We start from the raw sequence: 23,539 nt of genomic DNA on the forward strand, positions 1-23,539 counted from the left end.
TATGACGCATGAAACCGTGAGAGCATTCAAGAAAAAAAAAAAAAACACCTCTGATATACATTAACTTTGTACAGCACGGTGCATGCAGCACAGCGCTGTACGTGGCTTGTTTGCATGCTCACGTCATGATGCCACCATAACCATGGAGACTGCAGTTATATAAAAGTCAGCAGGCTGAAGCAACACCCATAACTCTGTGAGGACGTGACAGCTTTCAAATGTGTAAACTACAATCTGCTTAATTTATGCTGTGCAAGATGTTCTGAACGACAACACCGCAGCGCAAACTTCCCCCGGCTGTCAAAAGGGAAATTCAAGAGCAGTGTATATTATGACAGTGGCTGCATATTAACAAATGTTCTGCTGAAGTAACCTCCTAATCTCTCTTAATTATCACCAAATGGAGCAATTTCCAGTTGGGTGTGCCATTAAAACCGGAGTGTGACTGACTGACTGCTGTGCACTCTGTTTGTTGCCTTGGATTTTGGCGCAATGCAGGGGATTTCCTCGCCACATATACGTCTCTCTTTTTTTTTTTTTTTTTTTTTCTTCTTTCCTCTTTTAACTCAAAGATGGCCTGACAACAGCTGCACTCACACATACGCAATGAACTGAGACGCTGACAAGAACGGAGGCAGCTGTCTTTGACTTTTTCTTTCTGCACTTAGTCCTGAGACAAAATGAAAACACATGAAAAGAGGTGTAAACTGTCAATACGGTTATATGTAAACAACATATTTTTCTTAGCTTATTTGAAGGGGTATAAATAAGTGTTATTTATAAGGTCTGGGTTGTTTTTATATAGTCCCAACAACAATTAATGTTTCTATCCAGTAATTCAAAGATTAGTTTGAATGTCCAGCCTTTATTTGCACACAGTTCACCAATGTGTGTTTATATTTCAGTGTGTGAGCCAGAGGAGGCACTGAATTGGAACGGGAGTTTTCTAATGTCAAATGTTCTAGTTCCTATTCTGCTCAGCCCAGTGCTGCTGCCAGTATCAACACAGTTAATCATTGAACTGGCCTGCCATATACGAGCCAGGGCACCCCACCCAGAACACATACTGTAAAAAAAAAAAAAAAAAAAAAGAGTAAGATTTAGCGAGAGAATGTGAGCTAATATGATTTACATTTAACATGAACTTGATTTATTAAAGGTGCAACAAGTTCAAAAATCGTCCACCTGTCAGATTCACACAACAAAAAAGGAGGCTGAATATCCCGAGTGACAGCTAACTGCAGCTGCCTTTGGCTAGTGAGCTCAGTTAGCACTGCAGCTACAGGTTCACACTGGGACCAGATGAGTCTCACTGTTTACACTGCTAGCACAGGAGCTTTGGACCGGGACGGGCCAGGGCTAGCCAGTTAGCATGCTAACCTCAGTAGATATCTCCGCAACACAATACATTAACGCCACAACTGCTACTGATTCACATCATGTTCATATTTTTATTGGTTTCTTTAATCATTTCAAATACAACTGCCCCTTTAGAAAAGAAAAAAAGCTGAAACAACATATTTGTATTCCTCATCATTTTATTCAGGTATGTGTGACACCTTAAAATGACAGTAATAATTGGACGGCCTGCAATCTGAAGGCACTGTGACAAAGTTAATTTCCGATCAGAAGTACATGTGAAGCACCAATTATCACTTACATGGACATCTTTAGTGTTATATATGACTCTGTTAAAAAAAGAAAGAAAGAAAGACATCATCCTGCTGGACAGGTTGATCAGACGTGAGAGCTGAAACACTGGCTTTGACAGCTGGGAGGTCATAGGTCACGTGGTTTGGCTGAGGAGTGGCAGCAGTTTAGGAACAGTGACAACAGATACTGACACTAACCACCACAGTTTCATTGTGGGATTGGGATCTTCTCAGGGTTTTTACAGGAGCTGGAGAGACGTGACAGGTTTAATCTTCCCCTCCGCAGAGCATCAGCAGGGTTTTACGGTAGTCTCCTGAGGTGTCACCCTAGAAAATGACGGAAAACACAAAAACAATAGGAGCTCGAGATAATGGAAAATACTCTTTTCACTGTGTCTGCTGACGTCTGTTAATCACACAGCTGAAACTGGAAAGCTTCTCACTCACATAACAGCGACATTATCCTTCACTTAATGTTGAATGAATGTGTCATGGGGACAAAAGTCACAAAAACCTTAAAAGTGGAAATGCCCTTCATATCAGCTGATTTCTATCTTTATAATCATCTCAATTATATGAGAGAATAACTCTCTAGTTCCCTATTTGGGGAATAGCACTGATTTCTTTTCTTGAGTTAGATGAGAAGATTGAAGTCACTCTCACGCCTGAACAGTAAATATGGAACTGCACACAGTGAGTGGTTAGCTTAGCTTAGCTTAGCACAAAGACTGGAAGCAAAGAGAGACATGCATGCTAACAAAAACAAAAGATGCAAGAGGTTATTAACAGAGTGAGAACAAAGTATTTGGTATCATTATTTACTGTACAGGCAGGGGACTTGTATGGCCTTCCTCATAAAACTTTTACTTTGGCTCTTTATTTACTAAATATTTAAGTTATCTGACATTTTTTGACAAATTGCTTCAATTCAAATCGTTCTTTGCAGCTGCAGCTGACAATCTATGCAAATTTTCTTCAAAATAAACAATGTATAACAGTCCTTCCTGGTGTATTATCTGATCACACGTCTGGAAAAGCTAATCCAGGGCACCCTACTTGCTTGCCTGTATCGATGTCACGGTGATTTCATCTGCAAGTTATTATAGAACTGCTTCTGGGAGACTTCCTGTCTCTGCGGCTGTCAGCCAATCACACAGAGGAAGTTGAGCATTAAGGGAAATTCCTAAACAGCTGTGCAGTAGCCACAGACCCGTAGTCCACCGCAGGAAGCTATAGATTACCGTTCCCCACCACCCCACCGCAGCAGCAAAAGAAGGATGTGCATCACACACAAACACAGATCACGATAAAGGCCATGAGACAAAAAAAAAAGAAAAAAAAAAAACTCCACAGAGACACACAGATGAGATGAAAACACAAACACGCCAAACACGAGCGTTAGTAGACGAGGACTGCGACTTACGATCATGGTTTCTACCTGGATGAATTCATGCAGAGACACGTCGTGTGTTTCCTTGAACTCCTTGCGAATGTTGAAAAGGTCGACCTCGCAACGGGACACCATGATGCGGATCAGCGCTCTGTCGTCTGTGCCGAGGCCCTGCAGAGGACATCAATAGTTACTTTGTTTATTCTGATTCAGTTACAGTAGCTGCTACTGTCTGAGAGCAAAAAAAAAAACATGCTTAATATATCCCATGCACCGACAGATATGACCTTATCGCTTGCTTTTTGTGTCATCCGGAGACCTGAAGCTAGATTTAAACAGCACATTTGCAGCACTGTGTATAAATACCTTCATGGCTTTGTACAAGCGGTCTGCAAAGTACGAGGGCTGGTTCTTTACACTGCGAACTGCGAAGCAAGGAGAGACAAAGAAAGAGCTGAGGAGGGGACACAGAACAGACGTCCACAGCAGTGTGCATTGTGACAAACTCAAAAGCAGGATATTATGAGACCTAAAGGGTAATTCCACCGCCTGTACACATGAAAGTGTGTTCACAGGTCTTGGGGAGTACTACTGCATATGTCAAAAAAGTAGCATTAAGTATTTTGTAGCTTGATGTTCAGTCAATGGCCAAGTTGCATTCTGGGTAATGTAGGCACAAGGTTTGGAAAACCTTCTCAGACTCAACAACTGGCTTTTTCTGTTCCACACAGTTTTCTTCCTTCTCAAAACCTGGATCCCACATTACCCAGAATGCAATTTAGACACGGGGTGGGGGGAGGGGGGGTGACATCACTAGAGGGTATTTTTTTAGATTACATGCAGCTTCCTTTGGCTTTCCTTGGCTACTTTTTTTTCACATATGCAGTACTACTCCCAAAGACCTGTCAACACACTGTGAGAAAGAAAGAGACAGCTATTACCGATTGCATAAAAGGCATTTTTCACGTCTCCTGACATCTCCTTCTTGATGATCTGCTCAATGTCCTTGTTGGTGCATCTGACAAACTCCTGGAACACTGTGGACGGCGAGAGGTTCGATCAGTTATCACGGGCTGGATCCATTTTTATGACTGAGGCACATTTATGTTTCTGTTTCACTGATCACTGTGATGTTTCTGTGTTGACATTTACCTCTCCTGAGATGAGGGAAGCTCCGGGTGCACAGAATACTCATGAACTTCATCTCCATGTCGTCAGAGTCTGCGTTGCATGCATCTGCAAGTTCCTGGTTAGTTCAGGAGGAACAAACATTTAAACCCCTTCCCTCGTTTCATGTTTCAACACAATGACATATTAAAGTCAAACAATAACAAACATAACAATCACCTGAGCATCTGCATCTGCTCTTTCCACGTCTGCAGGGTCCTCCTCTCTTGCACCCTGAACACAGTAAACATGGCTAAATGTATATTAATGATGAAATCTCAGTGGTTCACCAGGAACATTTTGCGTTCTTTGATGTGTAACAGGAGAGGTTGTGAAAGAAAAAACATGCATTTGATGAAATGAGACCATTTTGCTCTCTGCTACAGTCATCAGACAGACTGCAACCAGTGAGTGGGCGTGGAAATTAAACACAGTCAGAGTTCTCATGATGATCGACTCTACCTGCACGAGAGAAACGAGTATGTGGCAGAAGTGGCCTGATGTGTCTGACTGAATGGCTTCCTCCAGAGACTTCTTGTAGGCTGTCAAGTGTGGGAACAAGATATGTGGCGTGTAAAAGATTCCCAGAACAACAAAGTGATTTTAAAAGGCCTGTTTTTGTTTTTTTAACCCAACACCACACTCACCATTCTGATAAGCGGCGTTCATGGCATGTATTTCCTCATTGCTCCTGGTGACCAGGATCTCAATCAGAGCGTGTTCATCCGTCCCGGCGCCCTGATGAGATGAAGAGTTTAAGCACGATAAGACAAACGGGATGAACGAGAATCACACAGCTGGGGAAGCGTCTATCTGTTTGTTGGTTTTATTTTTCATAACCTGCATTTGCTTGCAGTGCTTATGACCGTTCAACAATGTTCTCTGTATTAGACGATGAGTCAGGTTTCTAGCAGGGCAGGCCAATACATTAATATGATGATATGAGACTATATATTAAGACTATATATCAGATTAGATTTCGGATATTGTAAAAGTGTTGTCTTTTCCTGGTTTTAAAGGCTGCATTACAGTAAGGTGATGAACTTAACATACAACACAATGTACAATATTGAGGTATTTTGCCAAATATACTGGGATTTTGTCACCTTGCTGTCATTAAGTGCTGTAGAGGAGATTTTGTTGTGTTTAGTCCAAAAATATTGCAATGTTCCTTTCAGGCCATAACGCTCAGCCCTAGCTCAGTGTTGTGAATCTTTAAATGCCCAATATGCAATATTATTTCACTTCCAAATACAATTTGGATACAATTCTCTCTCTACTACATCTAGAGCTGTAACAGTTCATCAATGAATCGATTAGTTGTCAATTATTAATTTAATTGCCAACTATTCAGATAATTAATTATAGCAACTATGTAACTTTTAAAGTGAACCAGAAGAAAGGTAATAGATTGATAGTCTTAATCCTCGGTCTTCCAATGCTGACAGGATGGGTTGGTGTCAGTCCTGTGTCTTAAACCCAAAGCATCTGTTTTTCCAACGATCTGGGAACAAGAGTCAATCTTTAGATTAACTGGCTGTTCAGGGCGATGGATGGATGGAATGAGACTCAACAATCAACTACTTTTCTCCATAAAGTCTCATACTGTTGCTTTAACTGGTCTGACTCATTTAAAAATAGCTGCCTGAATTAAGTAGGCGGGTGAAGTAAAAATTGACTTAAATGCCAATTCTTTCTGGGTTCTTTACTCCTCTCTGACAGTAAACTGAATGTGTTTGGCTTTGGGATGGAAACAAGGCTTCTGATGATGACGTCTTGGTCCTTCAGAAACAGTAATTGGCTTTTTTTAAACTTTCTCTGACATTTTAAGGCCAAACAACTAAAAAAAAGCGAAAATAATTCACGGAATCGACCATGATAATAATATTTAGTTGCGGCTGTAACTAAATCGACCATGCCAACCATGATCCTGGAGGCACCAAAACATCCGAAGAACAACTGTACCTCCATTGCCTTGCTCATCATTTTGGCATCAAACTCTGCAGGGGTCAGCATGAGCCCAATGATCAGCCTCTCCAAGTTCTTTGACAGTTCAGACTTCAGATCCTTCATCAGATCCTGAGGATGGATTAAACACACACACTGAGTCATTATAAACTCGCAACAGGAAGGGTAAAGAAATGTATTCCAACACGAGTACTTATTTTGGGGGGGATTTCCTGTAATGAATTCCTCTCACCCTTCCCAGGAGGGATTTGAAGGCCTGTCTGATCTCTTGCCGTTGAGCGTTGCTTCTCTGCGCAACAATGTCAATGATTGCATCTTCGTCTGTTCCTGTGGGTGGCAACAGGCAGTAACGTTCTCACAACATGTTTTTGTAGAACTGTGGCAGTGTAAATGTGCATTAGCCTTCAGGGTCGCATACCGAATCCCTTCATGGCTTTCCTCAGCGCTTGAGCGTCAGCAGCAGGGTCAAAATTGGCTGCAGGGCGGAGCGTTGGCCTCAGCTGATGTAGAGGAGGGACACAGTTAGAAGTGTGATTTAGTGATCACACTCACACACACACATATAGATGAGACAGTTTCACTTGATACAATACTTTATAAAATTAAATAGCATATAACACAACAGATGTGTAAGCTCAAAGCACTGAACATGCACAAGAGAAAAGAGTCAATTATTCTGATGAGATCATAATTCTGAAAACACCATACTAAGATTTCTGATAATAATCTCATGCCGTGTGAGAGGGCGTGCGCCCTCTCCAGGTCAGAGGCCGTGACCCTGTCAACAACGAAAAGGTGGGTAGGCTGAAAAGCAAGTGATTTTCATTGAGCGTTAGTGGGACGAGCTATTGTTGACCAAAACGCTGAGATCTTTCTGACATTCACTCCTCAGACAAAGCGAGGCAATCAGAGGTTTGGAGAGTGCATGATAACAAAAACTGTTTGTATGTGAGTGAACAGCATACTAATCGTATCCATGGTTACACAAAGCCTTCACTGTGCAGACGACAGCGCAAGTTTGTGGCACTGCTAGAAGCAGGTCATCGCAGGGACAGCAGGTAATTAGGAGGCATGCCAGTGCCAAGCCAAACATGCACACACTTCTAGAGCAGACAGGGTCCAAACCTGGACTTTGGTCATGGCACTTAATTCCCACATCTTGTAGGCTATCTGAGCAGCTTCAGGGAAGAACTCTCCAGCTAAGCTGCAACGATCAGTTTGACACAAGACATCACACTCAGGAAAGCCGAAATCTCGAGTTGTACAGAAAGGGCACATGTCTGGGAACGTAAGATTAAATAAACTTAACACTGCAGCTTTGCTTTCAAAAATATATTTGGATATCAACTTCACCACGCACTGCAATGACAATATATTTCTCACATTAAGTCAAGAAACCGTTTCTGTTTTCTGATGGAAGTAATAACTCCTGAAAAGTTGTGCTTTATCGCCCCCATCTGGTTGCTGCCGTTGCCTGCAGCCAAACTGCTACTTACTCATCGTCTCCTCCACACAGGTTAAGCATAGTCCTCTTGTAATCCCCTGATGTGTCATCCTGACAGGACCAAACGCACACAGAATCAAGTTACAGCTGTACGGTAATCTGGTGCTATTCAGTACATTTTTGAAGTGTTTCACCAACCTTAATCATGTTATAAAGTGACGTCTCATATCTCAAACGGAAACACTCCCGAATGTCCAACATGTCTATTTCAGAGCGAGAAATCATGATCCTGATCAGGGTGTTGTCAGCTGTACCGAGACCCTTGAAAAATAAAAGGCCAAATGTTAACGGTCAGGATGCAAAGTAGTCCTAATGCATTTTAAACATCATCAAAAATAAAAAAGTTAGATGGAAATCTGCCACCAGGAGGAAAAATGCGTTGCTTCGGTATATATGCCTGCATACAGTTTGAAACGGGACTGAACAGCTGTTTCATTGCAGGCACGTTTACCTTCATTGACTTGTAAAGACGCTTGGCATAGAACATGGGAACGCTCCTTATGCACTGGACTGTGTGAAAGAAGAGAGTCCTTCGTTAAACTGTCTACTCGACATTCCCCATGTCGTCATATTGCGCTGTAGAAAGTCTAGGTGTGTTTCTTACCAACAGCCAGCATCAGCCTCTCAAAGTCACCGGACAGCTCGCTCTTGATGCTGTCCTCAATGGACACCTCTGCAATCTTCTCGTATGCATCGAAAACTGACGACAAAAGAGGATGACATTAGATAATGTTATGTGTCTCAAGGTCAGTGACTTATCTTTAATTGAGTCTTAAGCAGGAAATGTAAGTTCAGCAATGCTAAAGTCACAAGTTTTTTTCACTTCTTGCAATTAAACTTGCAACAGATATTCATGGTCCCAGTTCTAGGATTTTGAGGGGGCTGGGTATCAGACAGTGAAGGATCAGTGGTAGGTTGATGGTTCTTGTACACAATTGTGCTGCGCCGCCTCATCATCCCCTGGTCTTGAGCATTTAAGGTGCCACCGACTCCTGAGAGACTGGAGGTCACGGCGGGAATGCCTGGATGCCTCACTGTTGTGATAATTTCCCTGGGGGCTGCTCTCACCCATGCGAAGGTGAGTCACGCTCCGGTTTCCCAGGATCATGATGAATTTGGCCTCATCAGTCCCCCACTGCTCTTCTCCAGCTGCATACAGGTCCTACAGAGGGAAACGAAAGCAGAGGATGAGAAGATGTAGAAAAAACCTAAACCTTTCAGACAACCAATCATTCATTGGTTAACTTGATGAGACAATTTCATGTTTTGAGCTACAGGGCTCTATATGTATTAATCACCTTTCTATTGGCCATTTTTTGGCACATTGCAACGAGACATGAAAAATGAGACCTTCCCCATCTCTCTAGCATTGCCTATACAAGCCTATGGATGATCAGTGTAAGTTGTTTAATGCTTCTGTGGACTTCCTCGGTTGGGTTTTCCCCCAGACTTGAGCTGCCTCGTCTTGCTGCCTCTCTCAGCTCCACTAACCGTAGCTAATGTGAGTTAAGAAACGTCCACTAACATAAAGTAACGACCGGCTTCTAGCACAATGCAGAAATTCCGCAGAGATGCTTGAAGGACAGCAATGTCAGTGAGGCAGTCGGTCCCACCATTAAGATACCCCAGCTACTGCTGTGTGCATGAGCTGGTTTGTACATAAATTCATGGTCTCCATGAGGACTAAGTCTACAAACTTTCATTTTGCACGAAGAAAACAGCATGTTCGCATTGTCATTGTGAGCCTATATCTAAGCGCAGCCACTAGCAGGCTGTAGACTCTCAGTCTTGTTGATATGTGTTTTGATTGTTCCAACAATGTTCTAAATAATTTCGGCATAAATCTTTGGTATACAGTCACAGCATATTGTCACCTACATGTTAAAATGTAAAAAAAAAATATTCAAAAGCACGACCAGCGTAAAGAAAATGACACACACAAAGCAAAAAATGTTACACTCTTTGCTGGTTTTTAAAAGAAGGCCATATAAAGTCACAGTCTTTAAATTCTCACTTGCGCGTCCTGCTCCACCAGGTCGGCGTCGACCACTCCTGACTCATCTCTGGTCCCCTGGAACCATCAAACCAAAACAGTACACTGCTGATTAATCATTGGTTGAATACTTCGCTGACGATGCTATAAGATCCTTTGTGAACTGACCTGAAGCAAAACAATCAGCATCTTCTTAAAGTGACCTGAAGTGTCTGCGATTATGTCCTCCTCTATGTCCCTGCCATACGCTGAAGACACAGATGTCGATGTAAACAGCTGGGATGTGCTAAACACATAACGTGTTGTTTTAATGACATCTTATCTGACGTATCTTACCATCCTTGTATGCTGCCACCATGTCGTGCATCTGCTGATTGGTTCTCGATGCCATGACTTCAATAAGGCATCTCTCGTTTGTTCCAGCTCCCTGGAAACAAGAGCATCAAGTTTAATATCAAATAGCCTTTGTTTCATTAGATGAGTGTATCACAGAGAGGTGGACGCCTACTTTGACCGCATCATGGATTTCTTTGGCATCGTGGTAGGCTGAGGTTCTCATCAGGCTGACGATGAGACGCTCAAATTTACCCGTCAGCTCATACTTCAGGTCGTCTATCAGGTCCTGTTGAGACATAGTAAGGTAAATTAAATGTGTTGTAAGTTAGTGACAAATTTGTTTCTTTATCAGCACAAGAAAAAGCGATGAGAAGATTGTTTCTCGAGGATTCCTATTGTACCTTTCCAAAGTTGCTTTTGTACGCTGCGATGACTTCCTGCCTCTGTGCGTTGCTTCTTGAGGTGACCAGGTCCAAAATGGCCTCTTTATCACTACCTGCAGAACACAAAGCAACACTTTTCAACAACCTTGTCTCAGTCACCGCAACTGAGCTTTGAAAGGTCACGGAGCGCTGAGGCACTTACCGATCCCTTTCATGGCACTGTAAAGAGCCTCTGCATCAGCGCTGGGATCAAAGTCCGGAGCAGCTGTTATTGTGCCTCTGAACACCTGGAGGTAAAAAGAGTACAAGTGAAGTAAAGAGGCGTAACATTTTTAACTGCAATGATTCAAGAACACAGTAATATCTACAATGTCTGTTTTCATTGTCTGCCAGGCAACCAGAAAGGCTCTAGTGATGACAGTACTTAAATAAAGGTTTAATGCATTACTATGAAAGTCAGTACTAAGCGGTCATGGTCCTCAGAGGATATAGAGCACTGACTTTGTGATTCTCTGACTTTTCAAGTTGTTCTTATTTTCTTTGGCCTTCTTGAATCCTCTTCTTCTAACTATTCTTTAAATCTTTTTCTCTCTTGGTGCTCACAACACTGCTCCTCGCTCAACCCAGCATGAGACTCTGCTCTTGTTTTAGTGTTTTATTGTTTTAACATTGTTATTGTTTTATTGTTTTTACTGTCTTTTATGTTTGTTTTTTTATGTTTTACGTTCTATTTCTTATTTATGTACATAACTTTGTCCCAGCTGTGGCTGTTTAAATAGCTTTATAAATAAAGCAGAGTTATTTACTATTCTTTTCATTTTCGTTAAAATATAACTTTGTTCACATTGCGTGCTGTTCTCTAAAGCCTATAACGTATCATTTGCCATATAGCGTATTGTTGCTCTGTTACAATGAGGGCCACCTGCGACTCACTCATCCTGTTGTTCGTTTCATTATGCAGCAGGTAGCCTGTCCGTGAGGCGGAGCTTCTACCTGGGCCTGGTGTACCCACTATAAAAGCCCCGCCTCTCATGGCCATGTCTTCCTCTGCTCTGTTCTTCATCTCTCCCTCCACCAGCACATGTTCCTTTGTTGGTTTTCCAGCCTCCAACATCCTCCACACACACTACATCTTACACTCAAGCACACACACTCACACTTACCCCCTGATACTTATGTACGGTATTGGATGCAGGACTTTTACTCTGATAGAGTATTTTCACTGTCTTTCAGTGTGGTATTGGTACTTTTACTTAAATAAAGTATCGGACTGCACACTGTGCCCAATGTTTTTTCCTTTATCATTGGCTACGACTTTGCAGATGTTGCTCACCTGAACCAAGACAGACTCTTCCCATCTAAGGGGAGTCAGGCTTCTTTCTGCCTAATACTTACTAACAGTGCGCTGGCTAAATCCACGCTTTTTTCACAATAGTGTAAACGTGGCACTGACAAGACACTGGGACGGGAGGGGAGGCCAAGTCTGCCAGTTCAGCAGATGGCCTCTTGCACCTGTCTCGCTCCCAGCCGATCAGAGGAAAACCTGCTGCGTGAGAGTTTGTTGAGTGTGTGTCGGGGCAGGGACAGTGGGTGTGTACCAGCAGCAGGGGGTCAGGTTGCACAGAGAGTAGCCCCCTCTGTGGGAGGTCGATCATACCGGGGCACATATGAACAGAGTTCTGTGTAAGGATATCGCTGAATGAAGTTGTGATGTAACACATTCAGTCATGTGGGAAAAAGGGAAACTTGGCCTGCACACTGAAAGCTCAAACTGCAGCTGCTGCTGTAGCGATTACTGCTGCATTGAGGAAGGCAGCCAAAATGTGCTCTGCTTCTCCACAGCGACCATCACTCCTCACGACAGCTGGAGGGCTTCACCCACATGGCAACGGGGCCACAAACACAAGCCCCTAGCAACAGGACCTTAACAAACGTAGTTAAGTCCTCATGTGGATTTAATTTTGTGGGCTTAATTTCTACTGCTTCCTTCCTCTTCCGCTGCACTACCTCAACTGGCACCGGGATGGCTCACAGCTCGGACAATAAAGCTGGACGTCTGCCACAACCTTTAAATAATTCTACAATACAATTTGTCTTTAGAAAAGAGGCTGTCAGGTGCATCGATCAGATGTGCAGGCGACGCCCCAGGTAGCGGTGACACCCTACACTGCTGCCTTTAGAATGGGGACGACTCACATGGTGGCCGATGGCAGAAAATGGACCTCTCTCTGTCGACACCTTATACAAATGCTGCACAGAACCATCCAGAAAGGCTATAAAGTCCACATCGTACTCACATAACAGGAGAAGAGAAAGGTCCGGTCAGCTTACCATTTCTATATTTGGTCGTCTGTGTCAACACTGTGCAGGAATCAGTAGTTTCAGGCCTAGAAGAGAGAAAGAGAGAGAAATGCTGATGTAGGGCTGAAGGGTGAACGTGTCCATTCCCATCCAAAGAGACAATATGCATGGTCATGACTCATCAGTCAGCAAATCATCAGCAAATCTGATGAGGTGGTCCACTCGGGTGCGCTGTGCTGTAAAACTGATCCCCACCTACAGTAACTGTGAGGAACAGAACAGAGTTTCTATCAGGCTAAAGAAGGCTCGTAGGCTGCAGGAATTTTCATCAAGCCAGAGTGACCGGAAAACTATTCAGTCACATTTTCCATGCTGCAGCAGTTTAACCTACAGGATTACGCAGCCATTCAGACAAGCAATTCATATGGAGGCTCACGGTGTGTTGACTTTGTCCTTCTAACTGCATGTCTGAATATAAAAGACTCAAATCTAAAAGGACAGATGTTGACTTTTAGACCCATTCAGCTTTTTCGACACACTACAGAGAGAGAAGAGTAAAGTTCAGGGTTTAAACCCTGTACTGTTTGTTTAAGACAGAAGTGAAGCTCTCCCAAAATAGCCTGCACATTTTCACCTAATGTCAGATTGAAGGTCTGGGGGGACCGGGGCCTCTCTATAGACAGAGCCACGCCCTTCTCTGCACCCTACACCGAGACACCTCGGAGGATCTAACCGTAGATTAACTTAAGTCTCTCCTCTGTAGCGAACCAAAGACGTCATAGATGTAATAGACGTCGTTTTCAGACACACTCATGCACTTCACTGGACTGTCTCCAAAGGGGGGCGTCCTGCTGCCCGCTGCAAATCATTGGCACATGTGATAATGACGCATCGGCCAACTTCTCCCGTGTATCTCTATCGTCATCTGTCGTCCCTGTGGAAGAAGGAGAACCCTTTACCTGGCTGAAGATGTTTCCGAGATAGCTAACCCGCCGTGCAAGGGACGTGTCGGTGTCCGGTGAGAGTGGTCCTGCAGTCTCAGCTCTGTCCCCGCCTCGGCCGCTCTGCTGCTGCTGCGTGTCTCCACACCTCGGGCCGTCCCGTTACGCGTCCTCTGTGACGCAACGATTGCGGCGCTGTCTCACGCAGCTTCTCTCGAATCTGTCTGTGTGTGTGGGAGGCTGAATGTAGCCCGGTAATGCCTGACTGTAAAGAGAGTGATATGTAAAAAGTTATGTGAGCGGCTCATATCCAGTCCAAGCTGAGACGTTAACTCCCGGAGGACGCGTCATTTTACGCACGCCTCGGTCTGCATCTGGAGGGCAGCCTCTATTCTTGCTTCCATATTTTGTCGATTAAAAATGTGTCGATATTATACATTTCTCTATTTAAAGAAAAACAAACAAACAAAAAAACAAGTAAAAGCTATTCCAATATTGCACAACACATTTTTCTGGTGTTCTTGAAAGTAGCCAGTGTTTTGGAGAATTGTTCAGAAACCAAAGATTTCACATTTTCAATAAATCTATTTATTCTGCTGGCAAATTGTTTAATTCATACATGTAAATTTAGTCTTGAAAAATTTTTTTTGTTTAATTTGTCCCTTTAATATGTTGAACAGAACTATTCTCTTAATCCAGTTACAAAATATTATATTATGATATTATGATATTAAAGGTTTTTCTATGAGTATTTTGTGTGATGTAACAAAGAGATTCCTGGCAACTGTTTCTGTTTCTGTTATGCTCTTGTTACTGTGTACTGCCCTCCGCTACTATGTTCTTTTTCTCGTTTTCACTTATCCACTGCTGGAATTTGTTAACTGTGTCACATGACTGAGAGTTCAAATGTGAGGGGAGCCTGCTGGCACTGATGTTAGAGCCGGCCCGCTCTATTTCTGTCCTGCCAGGCGTCTGTTCCAGTAAGAGCGGGAAGGAGACACCGGAGAGGGGGAGGCCATGTCAGGACTGTGGATCACAGGAGGAACAAAGGTGAAACAAACTGAATAGAAGCTGTTGTGAATTTACATGAACTCTGGTCAGAGGAGGCACAAACACCGATGCAACCTTGCCTCATGTACGGGCACTATTTTCAACACGAATTCATTAAAGGAACATTATGTAGAAATTGGCATTTTGTGCGATTTGGCACCCCCCATAGTTTCTGGGTGAGACACCACTGTCACAGATACAAATCCCAGGTCAGATGTAATGTAGGGGCCGACTACAAACAGAACTCGTAACATCATCACAGTGTTATGTGTTGAAAACTTGTATGTTGAAGTAGACATGCATGTAATGCTGTGATCCCGCCCTCTCACTTGCGACCACCATAACCCTATTACAAGACACTGACCTATCAACATGACTCCGAAGCTGTTAATTTAAGGTAAAAAGTTACACAATGTTGCTTTATGTTAATGTTTATGTGTGGAGTTTGCTGGCAGGAGACATGGCAAGAGAGAAGAGGAGACTACCAGGAAGCACAGAGGCGATAGTGTAGTGTCATACGCTGCCTATAAAAAGTATACACCCCCTTCTGTTATTGCTTTTAAAGATGGAGTCATGGTCAATATAATTTGGGGTTTTTTTGGCAAAGGGGTGAACGCCTTTGATAGACACCGTAGCAGAAGCGTGACTCAGTGTGTTTTACTCTGACTGGAACCCAACCTCAGCATAATGACTGACTTCATTTTGCTTTGTTAATGCCCGTAAGGTTAACCCGACATCCTGAACTCTGCTTACTGTTTAAACCGGAGGGACAGTTTTTGTTCATACCGCCTGCTGCACCTGGTCTGTCACGAAGATGTGTCGTTTGACTTATTCCTTTATTCTTGTGTCTTTTATTACCTGGGATCGTCTCTGATTTTCCCTCCACCAGTGTTCAGAGTGAGAGGGGACCATATGAGGTAAAACATGGAGGTGGGAGGCACCGGACATGAAATGTCACTGTTGTCTACTGACCTCTTGTGCTTTGAAAATGCACTGCACACTCATCATAAGAGCCCGAGACACATGAACGTCCCCCGGCAAACACAAAATAAAGGTTATTTTAACCCACAGATGTGTTTGCTCTCTTTTTTAAGACTGACTGATTCACAAAAGCTCTGATTCTCCATATGAATTTATTTTTACACAGGTTTATGTTTGTCAGCAACACCGGCTCCTGCATGTTCACGGATCAAAATGTGTGTAAACAAAAGACAAAAACAAACAAACAAATGATGTGAGCACAAAAGCATTTTTGACATTCTGAATAGGATTTGGTGCTCACAATTCTCACCCTGTGCCGTCCAATAATGAGCACATTATGATCCAAACTGGTCGGGAGTGAGAAAGGCTACTTTGTAAGTAAGTCCATTGAGTGGGAGGGTCACACAGGCCAGGCTTGTATATATCGCTGTAGAAAATCATGTTTCCTTCATCCAAGTCAACAGCGCGGATATTTTTGCAGCACAGTCACCAGTCACTCCTCGTGGGACTGAAGACAAGGTAAAGAACTTGAACAACAATTACCATCAACTCCCTCACCTCTGCTTTAACCTGCGTCTGTGATTTAAAGCTGGACAGTGATATTGATCTGTAACGCCACATCTGAGTGGCCTCTTTGAAGCCATAAATAACACATTAATGAACCTTCACTGTGATCCAGATCAGCCCTCTGATCATAAAGGTGCACATCACGTGTATGGTAGCTGTTGTTTAGATAAGCATTACTCTACTCATCATCTGGAAACTACGGTATCTCAAGCCGGCGAGATGTGCAGATAGGAAAGTTCAAGTTTGGTCAAAGGTACTCTGAGCGTCCGCACAGGCTGCCTTCCCACTCGCCTCCTGCCTGCTAAAGTAGATGCCAGGAGGGATTAGGTGAGCTCAAATCCCCTGATGGGAGATGAGAAGGCGAAAGCTACCTCTCAAAGAGTAAGTGTGCAGCCTGAAAGCTGCTTTGTCCTCCTGTTTCATTAACCCAGAGGGCCATTTACCTGGCAGGCTCACACCTCCAGGTTGAGATTGGGCCACGAAGAAGCAGGAAAAGACCAACATAGCTGCAGTGATAAGGATGCAAGCTTGTTGCAGTAAACACACAGTGAGAACACGCAGTACAGTCTGGAGAGTACGACACATTGTCTGAAAGGCAGCAAATATAAATGTTTTACCCACGGTGGTCAGACAGTGGGGACCTAGCCAGAGATTTAGAAAGACTTGGTTCATTTTTCAGGAGTTTCTGCTTCATTGGTTCCTTACTGTAAGGGCAAAATTGACAGTGCCAGACGAACGTGTGCTAATTATGATATGATCATCAAATCCACAACTCTCACTCACAAAAGAAGGCATGTTTTGTTGTTTGTTTGTTTTTTTTACTGTTTTTGCACAGAACAAGTCCAATTAAGAAACACATGTAACACTGTGTAATTTCCTTCTTTTCATTTCCTTCATTCCTGCTCTGCATGATATGGGATAACTGATCAAATGATGTGGTTCAGAAGCTAAAAACTTAATAAAGTTATTATTTAAAGAAATGGTGCAGCAGGTGCAGTCCTTTACAATTTCTACAAAAAATGTCAACATGGTTTTCTAGTAGTGAGGAAACATTTCTCAGTGTTTTGTTTTGTTTTGTTTTTCTTCCATTTGATTTGAACAGTGATTGATCACAAGTAGCCCCGCATCAAGCTGAGGGGAGGGATTATCTCTGAGATGAGACTGCTCTGGTGAGGTGAGAACAACATTATCACAAGGTTGACGAGCAAATCACAAACGCATCTCCTGCGCTCCTCAGAAATGCTCAGGGAAGTAATTGTGCAAGTGATTGAAGGTTGAGTAAAGTGCAGCTCTCCGGCGGGGCGTTGTTGTTGTGCTGTGGGCGGCAGGGAAAACTTCAGGCATCAGCATTATCATATCAGGGGGGAGATAGAGAAGGGCAAGTTATAAATGAATACTGTCATTTACTGACGGATCCTTTTTAATTGTCCCTCTTAAGCACACCTGTGAGACACAGGATTACACAGAACAGGTAAGACACCTTTGTCCTCTTCAGTCCTTAATTTGAATTCAGTGAAATGTTAGTAGAGAACTTGAGTTACTTCTTATCATACTGACACTGTTAAGCTTCAACCACATGGAATTTGCTTCATTTTGTTGTTTTTACGAATAGTGCCTTCTCCAAATATCAGGTATTTACTGGCCTGAAAATGGATTTTTGAAAAATGATTCTTTAAAGACTGAAGACTCTGCGGGGGTGTGGAGCTGACCTGACAATTATTCACAGGTTGACTGAGCCACCCTTCCTCCTCCACTCCTCTCCTGTCACCTCACTCTTCCCTTCTCTCTTTTTCATTAACATCAAACTGCACTCTCACCTGTTCCACCTTCCCGCATCCTGATCCACACTCCTCAGAAGCATGGCGTGCTTGAAGTCCTTTCTGACGAGCCTGTCCCGGAGGAAGCCCCTGGAGCCCGATGGGGAGCAGTCCACGTTTAACCGATGCCTGACCACCCTGGACCTGGTGGCCCTGGGTGTGGGCAGCACCCTTGGGGCCGGAGTCTACGTCCTGTCTGGAGAGGTGGCCAGAGACAGTGCTGGACCCAGCATCATCATCTCGTTCTTCATCGCTGCCTTGGCGTCCATATTCGCCGGGCTGTGCTATGCAGAGTTTGGGTCCCGGGTGCCCAAAACAGGCTCAGCATACCTGTACAGCTATGTGACCGTTGGAGAGCTGCTGGCTTTTATCACTGGGTGGAATCTGCTACTCTCCTACGTCATAGGCAAGTGTAATGCGCAGGATTATATATTTATTTCTATTCTTACTGAATGATGTATGCTTGAGAGCAAGCCCTCTTAGAATGGTTGTTTAGTTGTAAAGATAATATGTGAAATGTTGCATGAATATGGTGAAAATGTACAGAAATGACAGGATTCCAATTTAATATGCCTCTCAGTATTAATCTCTGGCTCAAACTTGTGATTTCCATCCTCAGAAATCAAATCAAAATCAAGAGTTTCCACTTATGTAACATGTTTGGCTCACAGTGAACACTGAAACCCATAAATGATCAACCATCAGTATTATGACTCTGTGACCTTTTACCTGCGGTGGAAGCAGATACTGTATGTGCCTCATTTAGCAGTGAAAGTATGAAAGTTTAGTTTTCTTCAGCAACAATTGTCTCATTTGTACACCGCTTGTTAAATTCACTTCTGTCATACTGACAACCCCATAAAGCGTGATTGTTGCTGAGTCATTAGGTGTGGGCGACGCACTGATGGAGACATGGCCATCAGTGCTGTCTGTTTATGACTACAGTGTACCAGGCTGATTGCTTTATTGCATCTTTCATCTCAGGGACATCCAGCGTGGCTCTGGCATGGAGTGGGACATTCGATGATCTCATAGGAGGCCACATATCGAGATATTTTGCAGCAAATGCACCCATGGGCCTCACTGGCCTGGCGCCTTACCCAGACATCTTTGCTGCTTCCCTCATCCTGATCCTCTCAGGTAAACGGGCGGCACCGGTGTTGTCATCGCGGTGACAGTCGTACATACAGCAAACACTCACTGTGTTTTCCATGAAAGGTGTGCTGGCATTTGGAGTGAAAGAGTCAACCACCATCAACAAGATCTTCACGGCGGTCAACATCCTGGTGCTGCTGTTTGTGACCATCTCCGGATTCATCAAGGGCGACATCAGCAACTGGCAAATCAGTCCAGGAGATGTGTTAAACAGCACAATAGGGTAATGTTGAAAAAGCTATATAATTCTAAATGTGTCTGTGTGTGCAGGATCCTGTCTTACATAGATACAGTAGTGCTGCTCTCCTGTTTACCTCACTGGGGATTTACAGTGAGATAAACAAGACAGCAACAGTGCTGTATTTAGCTAGAAGTGTTACTTGAGTAGAGGTAAAGATATAATGCTAAAACATTACTTTGGTAAAAGTAAAAGGCCATATGAAAAGGCCCCACATGAACAGCACTTCAGTAAAAACCAGAAAGTATCTTTAGTATCAACACAAATTTTCTTGCAGTTAATGTATTTCAGGGCCCTTTCCTTCAGTATTTCATATATTCTTGTGCAAGCAAGAGAGTTATAAAAGTCAAGGTCAGTGCTGGCACAGGCATGTACCGATTGATGTCATGGAGTCAAAATAATATTTGTCTCAAAAACATAGTATATAGTAGCAGAAAATGGGTATGAACTACAAATATATCCAAATAGTACATAAGTACCTATGTGAATGTACTTGGTTAAATTCCATCACTGTAAATAAAAATAATGTTCTCTCCCCAATGCAGAAACGTTCAAAATGAAACTATTAAAGTTGGAGACGGTGGATTTTTCCCATTTGGCTTTGGTGGGACACTGGCCGGAGCCGCCACATGTTTCTACGCTTTTGTTGGATTCGACTGCATCGCTACAACAGGTAAAATGACAACTACCTCCCTCGTCAGTATTAGTGTGATCGTGTACGTGCTGTTGCATGTAGTCAGACTCCTGCCAGCAAGAGGGAGCAGGCGGGGTTTGCTCATTGACAGCTCAGCTATCGCATAACTATGTATGAAGTCTTGGGAATTTTACCTGATGAAGGTTCAAGAGACGAGGCTAAAAGCTCTGTAGATTTATGGCCTGTGCTTCCTTCCTGGCTTGGAATTGTGTTAATAATTGTCGAATTTGTCTATTACCAGGATCAGTAATAAACACTTTGGCTTAGCCAACAAGATGATGCATAAACCTTCACTTCACATTTATTACAGGTTAATTCATTGTTTGATAAGCGCACCTTTTGGTGAAGTGAATTATAGCTGTTTTAAGATATTTCTCCTCTTGTGTAATGTAATACACCTGAATAAGTGACATCACGAAAGTGAGCTAGTAATATTCTTTGTTTCTTTCCTCGCAGGTGAGGAGGTGAAGAACCCTCAGAAGTCTGTCCCTATAGGCATTGTGGCCTCACTACTTATCTGTTTCCTGGCCTACTTTGCCGTGTCTGCTGCTCTCACCCTGATGATGCCCTACTACCTGCTGGATGAAAAAAGCCCCCTGCCTGCTGCCTTCAAATATGTCGGCTGGGATCCCGCCAGATATGTAGTGGCTGTGGGATCGCTGTGTGCCCTGTCCACCAGGTATGAAAGTGCAGGTAGTACATGGTGTGTGTAGCCTGGGGCACAACACACCAGGCTAGGTTCTCTAGTTATTGTAGCGTGTTCATGAATGTCATTAGAGAATGCTGGCTAAATAAAGTAAATCATCACTCATATCCTGTTGCATGGAGATGTTGTTGTAAGGAATAATGTGCCAGGTACTCAAATAAATTAGGTGGGCATTGATTGACTCTGGTTGTCTCTCTAGCCTGCTGGGTTCGATGTTCCCGATGCCCCGGGTGCTCTTCGCTATGGCCAGAGACGGCCTGCTTTTCCAGCCCCTGACCAAAGTCACCTCCAAGGGCAGTCCTGCTGTAGCTACAGTATCATCTGGATTTGTGGCAGGTACAGATGTTCCAGCTGTTCATCAGCCTCTATGTGCATGTGGTGAGGGTCATGGACTTGAAGTAACTCCATATTGCTCGTTTGTAACTTTTAGCCGTCATGGCGCTGCTGTTTGACCTGGACGCGTTGGTGGAAATGATGTCCATTGGCACTCTGTTTGCTTACACACTGGTGGCCATATGCATCTTAATACTGAGGTACGTTTATTTCATCCATCTCTTCTGCCATCAGTGGTTTCTATGGAAGGCTGAGCAAAATTAAATTTATGTTACTTATTTTGCAATCAAGGTACCAGGAGGGTCCGTCTGAGGAGACAGAGCTACAGATCATGGAATCAAAGCCCAAGTTTGTCTTAGTGAGGCCGCCGCCAGCTGCCAATTCATCTTCCTCAAGAACAGTCACCATCTTGACGCTGATTTCTAGTATGTATGGCAAACATTACCAAAGTTGTTGCGCGTGCTTAGCTGCTACAACTGCTGTAACTAGGGCTGTAACAACATCTGATTTTAATACACATTATACTCGCTCTCATCTTCACCTCTAGGATATTGTGCAGCAGTAGTAGCCACACTCTGATCGTAGCTGAATAGCTAGTTACTGCGTCTACTTCTTCTTTTGTTTCCCTCCACTGCAACTAACAATTGTTAACGTCATCTACTGATGACTGTAGCTCAGGCGGTAGAGCGGGTCGTCTGATAATTAAACGGTGCTGGTTCGAATCCCGGCTCCCCCAGCTGCATGCCGAAGTGTCCTTGAGCAAGATACTGAACCCCAAATTGCTCCTGGTGAGCAGCTGGCACCTTGTATGGCAAAACTTGTAAAGCGCTATAGAAATGCTAGTTCATTAATCTGCTGATGATCATCGATAAACAGTTAAGTCTATAATATGGTCTGATAATTCCTCTGTCTTTGTGGTCTACAAACTGATCTCCTTGTTGTTGTTTTTTTTTTTTGCAGTCGGATGCGTGCTAGCACTGTGTCTCACCCTGTCCCTGCGCATCAAGGAAATTGCCGAGTGTGAGGTATGGAGTATAGTGCTTGTCAGCATCTTCGCCTTAACGCTGCAGCTCTGCTGCCTCTTCATCTGGAGGCAACCACAAAATACCACCAAGGCAACCTTCATGGTGAGAATATTTCGACAGTGTGTCAGAGCGACGACACCCAGCAAACATTAACTCGAAAACTCCCTTCTCTTATCATGTATTGTGTTTTCTCTGTTTACAGGTGCCCTTAGTCCCAGCTTTGCCTTTAGTGAGCACATTCATCAACGTCTACCTGATGGTCCAGTTGGGTGCAGACACATGGTTACGATACGCTATCTGGATGTTAGTGGGTAAGATTGTTTATGCTTGTATGTTTAAAAGGGCTTTTATCGAGTCAGCTGTTAAACTGTAATGATCCTCATGTCCTCTCCCCAGGGTTAATCATCTATTTTGGATACGGCATGCACTTCAGTGTCCAGAGGAAGAGGCTCATGACAGGCCAGACGAGGATCGAAACTGTCAGCGGCAAAACAGACACGATCATCCACGAAGTGAAACTCTGAGCCTCTCGGTGTGTGTGGAGAAAAAAAAAAAAAAATTGATTGAGATGTTACAGCGAGTAATTGCTTTAAGCCCGTCACTTCGTTTTACATGCACCAGTGCTGATATGGGCCAACATGTTGACTTTTATCGCACATTTAAGCTTTATTACATGATGATGGAGTTTTTATTGTATCTAAATATTGTCATCGCCAACACTGAAATGAAGCCGTTCATGTTTTTGGACCTGTATGTGTTGCTTGTGTCAGTGTTAGAGCCTTGTCCTGGAGCCTCAAAATCTACTATCAGAGCAGCTTACACTGTAAAAAGAAAAGAAATAAGGGCTCAAACTGTTTAATTTAAATTTCACTTTCACTTAAATAGCAAGATCACACTTTTCTTATCACCTGTAAAATGTTGAGATCTACTCAAATGTTATAAAATTCTAATTATGATTATGAGTAACAAGAGAATCGCTTATGGGTTGTTGTTTTTTTGCATATCATTACGTAGCGTTAGACTGTACAAAAGTGTGTACGATGTAGATACAGAAAATCTTCTATTTCACTGTATTAATTGTCTATTGTTTCAAAAGTGTAAATATGGGAACTGTATATGTTTTCTAATTATGTATTGTAAATGTATTCCTCAATAAAAAAAAAAAAAAGAAAGAATCCAGTTTTCAAGACGGCTACAGTTTGGAGTTTTCATTTTCTGCACAGCACGTTAATAAATAGTCCAGTTCTACCCGTAATCTTGGATAAAATCTTGGACGACCCAGAGTGCACGGAGAACAAAAGGCCCGTTCACAGCAGCTTACCTGTGTCATGTTCAAAA

At 43.2% G+C, this 23,539-nt stretch overlaps 2 protein-coding genes across 6 annotated transcripts; one reads left to right on the plus strand and one right to left on the minus strand.

The window, feature by feature from the left end:
* Window positions 1–1,520: 1,520 nt before the first annotated feature.
* anxa6 (annexin A6) lies at window positions 1,521–18,189 on the minus strand. 3 transcript variants are annotated; one of them, XM_037076676.1, is made up of 26 exons: window positions 18,051–18,189; window positions 13,654–14,661; window positions 12,725–12,780; window positions 10,596–10,680; window positions 10,412–10,506; window positions 10,183–10,296; window positions 10,011–10,101; window positions 9,843–9,922; window positions 9,696–9,752; window positions 8,750–8,843; window positions 8,286–8,381; window positions 8,133–8,191; window positions 7,820–7,942; window positions 7,674–7,732; window positions 7,303–7,381; window positions 6,596–6,677; window positions 6,410–6,504; window positions 6,175–6,288; window positions 4,857–4,947; window positions 4,672–4,751; window positions 4,390–4,443; window positions 4,195–4,288; window positions 3,984–4,079; window positions 3,409–3,467; window positions 3,091–3,213; window positions 1,521–1,979 (listed from the first exon to the last, which is right to left on the minus strand). In XM_037076676.1, the coding sequence occupies exons 3-26, from the start codon at window positions 12,725–12,727 to the stop codon at window positions 1,920–1,922; spliced, it is 1,983 nt and encodes a 660-aa protein (XP_036932571.1). In that variant the 5' UTR covers window positions 12,728–12,780; window positions 13,654–14,661; window positions 18,051–18,189; the 3' UTR covers window positions 1,521–1,919. The 3 variants fall into 3 exon arrangements, 2 of the variants coding, with proteins under 2 accessions (XP_036932571.1, XP_036932570.1); XM_037076675.1 differs by having other exon boundaries at window positions 3,076–3,213; XR_005071061.1 differs by lacking the exons at window positions 1,521–1,979; window positions 3,091–3,213; window positions 3,409–3,467; ... (5 more) ...; window positions 6,175–6,288; window positions 7,303–7,381 and having other exon boundaries at window positions 6,445–6,504.
* On the plus strand, window positions 16,130–23,385 carry LOC119007199 (cationic amino acid transporter 2-like). Of its 3 annotated transcripts, XM_037076681.1 has the most exons (14): window positions 16,130–16,185; window positions 17,336–17,407; window positions 17,672–17,704; window positions 18,080–18,456; window positions 19,035–19,190; window positions 19,269–19,428; window positions 19,989–20,116; window positions 20,594–20,816; window positions 21,043–21,179; window positions 21,274–21,376; window positions 21,468–21,601; window positions 22,137–22,303; window positions 22,404–22,512; window positions 22,598–23,385. In XM_037076681.1, exons 4-14 carry the CDS (start codon window positions 18,093–18,095, stop codon window positions 22,723–22,725), a joined length of 1,809 nt encoding a protein of 602 aa, XP_036932576.1. In that variant the 5' UTR covers window positions 16,130–16,185; window positions 17,336–17,407; window positions 17,672–17,704; window positions 18,080–18,092; the 3' UTR covers window positions 22,726–23,385. The 3 variants fall into 3 exon arrangements, with proteins under 3 accessions (XP_036932576.1, XP_036932575.1, XP_036932577.1); XM_037076680.1 differs by lacking the exons at window positions 16,130–16,185; window positions 17,336–17,407 and having other exon boundaries at window positions 17,463–17,704; XM_037076682.1 differs by lacking the exons at window positions 16,130–16,185; window positions 17,336–17,407 and having other exon boundaries at window positions 17,463–17,704; window positions 18,089–18,456.
* Window positions 23,386–23,539: the final 154 nt, after the last annotated feature.

The sequence above is a fragment of the Acanthopagrus latus genome, chromosome 18 (assembly GCF_904848185.1).
Source record: "Acanthopagrus latus isolate v.2019 chromosome 18, fAcaLat1.1, whole genome shotgun sequence".
NCBI lineage: Eukaryota > Metazoa > Chordata > Actinopteri > Spariformes > Sparidae > Acanthopagrus > Acanthopagrus latus.

Coding starts and splice junctions, on each gene's coding strand:
- anxa6 (XM_037076675.1), bottom strand. Junction 4,948..6,174: donor TGATGAGCAAGGCAATGGAG/GTACAGTTGTTC, acceptor TCATCTCATCAG/GGCGCCGGGACGGATGAACA. Junction 4,444..4,671: donor TACTCGTTTCTCTCGTGCAG/GTAGAGTCGATC, acceptor TACTGTGTTCAG/GGTGCAAGAGAGGAGGACCC.
- LOC119007199 (XM_037076681.1), top strand. CDS start 18,093: ATGGCGTGCTTGAAGTCCTTTCTGACGAGCCTGTCCCGGAGGAAGCCC. Junction 18,457..19,034: donor GCTACTCTCCTACGTCATAG/GCAAGTGTAATG, acceptor CTTTCATCTCAG/GGACATCCAGCGTGGCTCTG. Junction 21,180..21,273: donor ATCATCTGGATTTGTGGCAG/GTACAGATGTTC, acceptor TGTAACTTTTAG/CCGTCATGGCGCTGCTGTTT.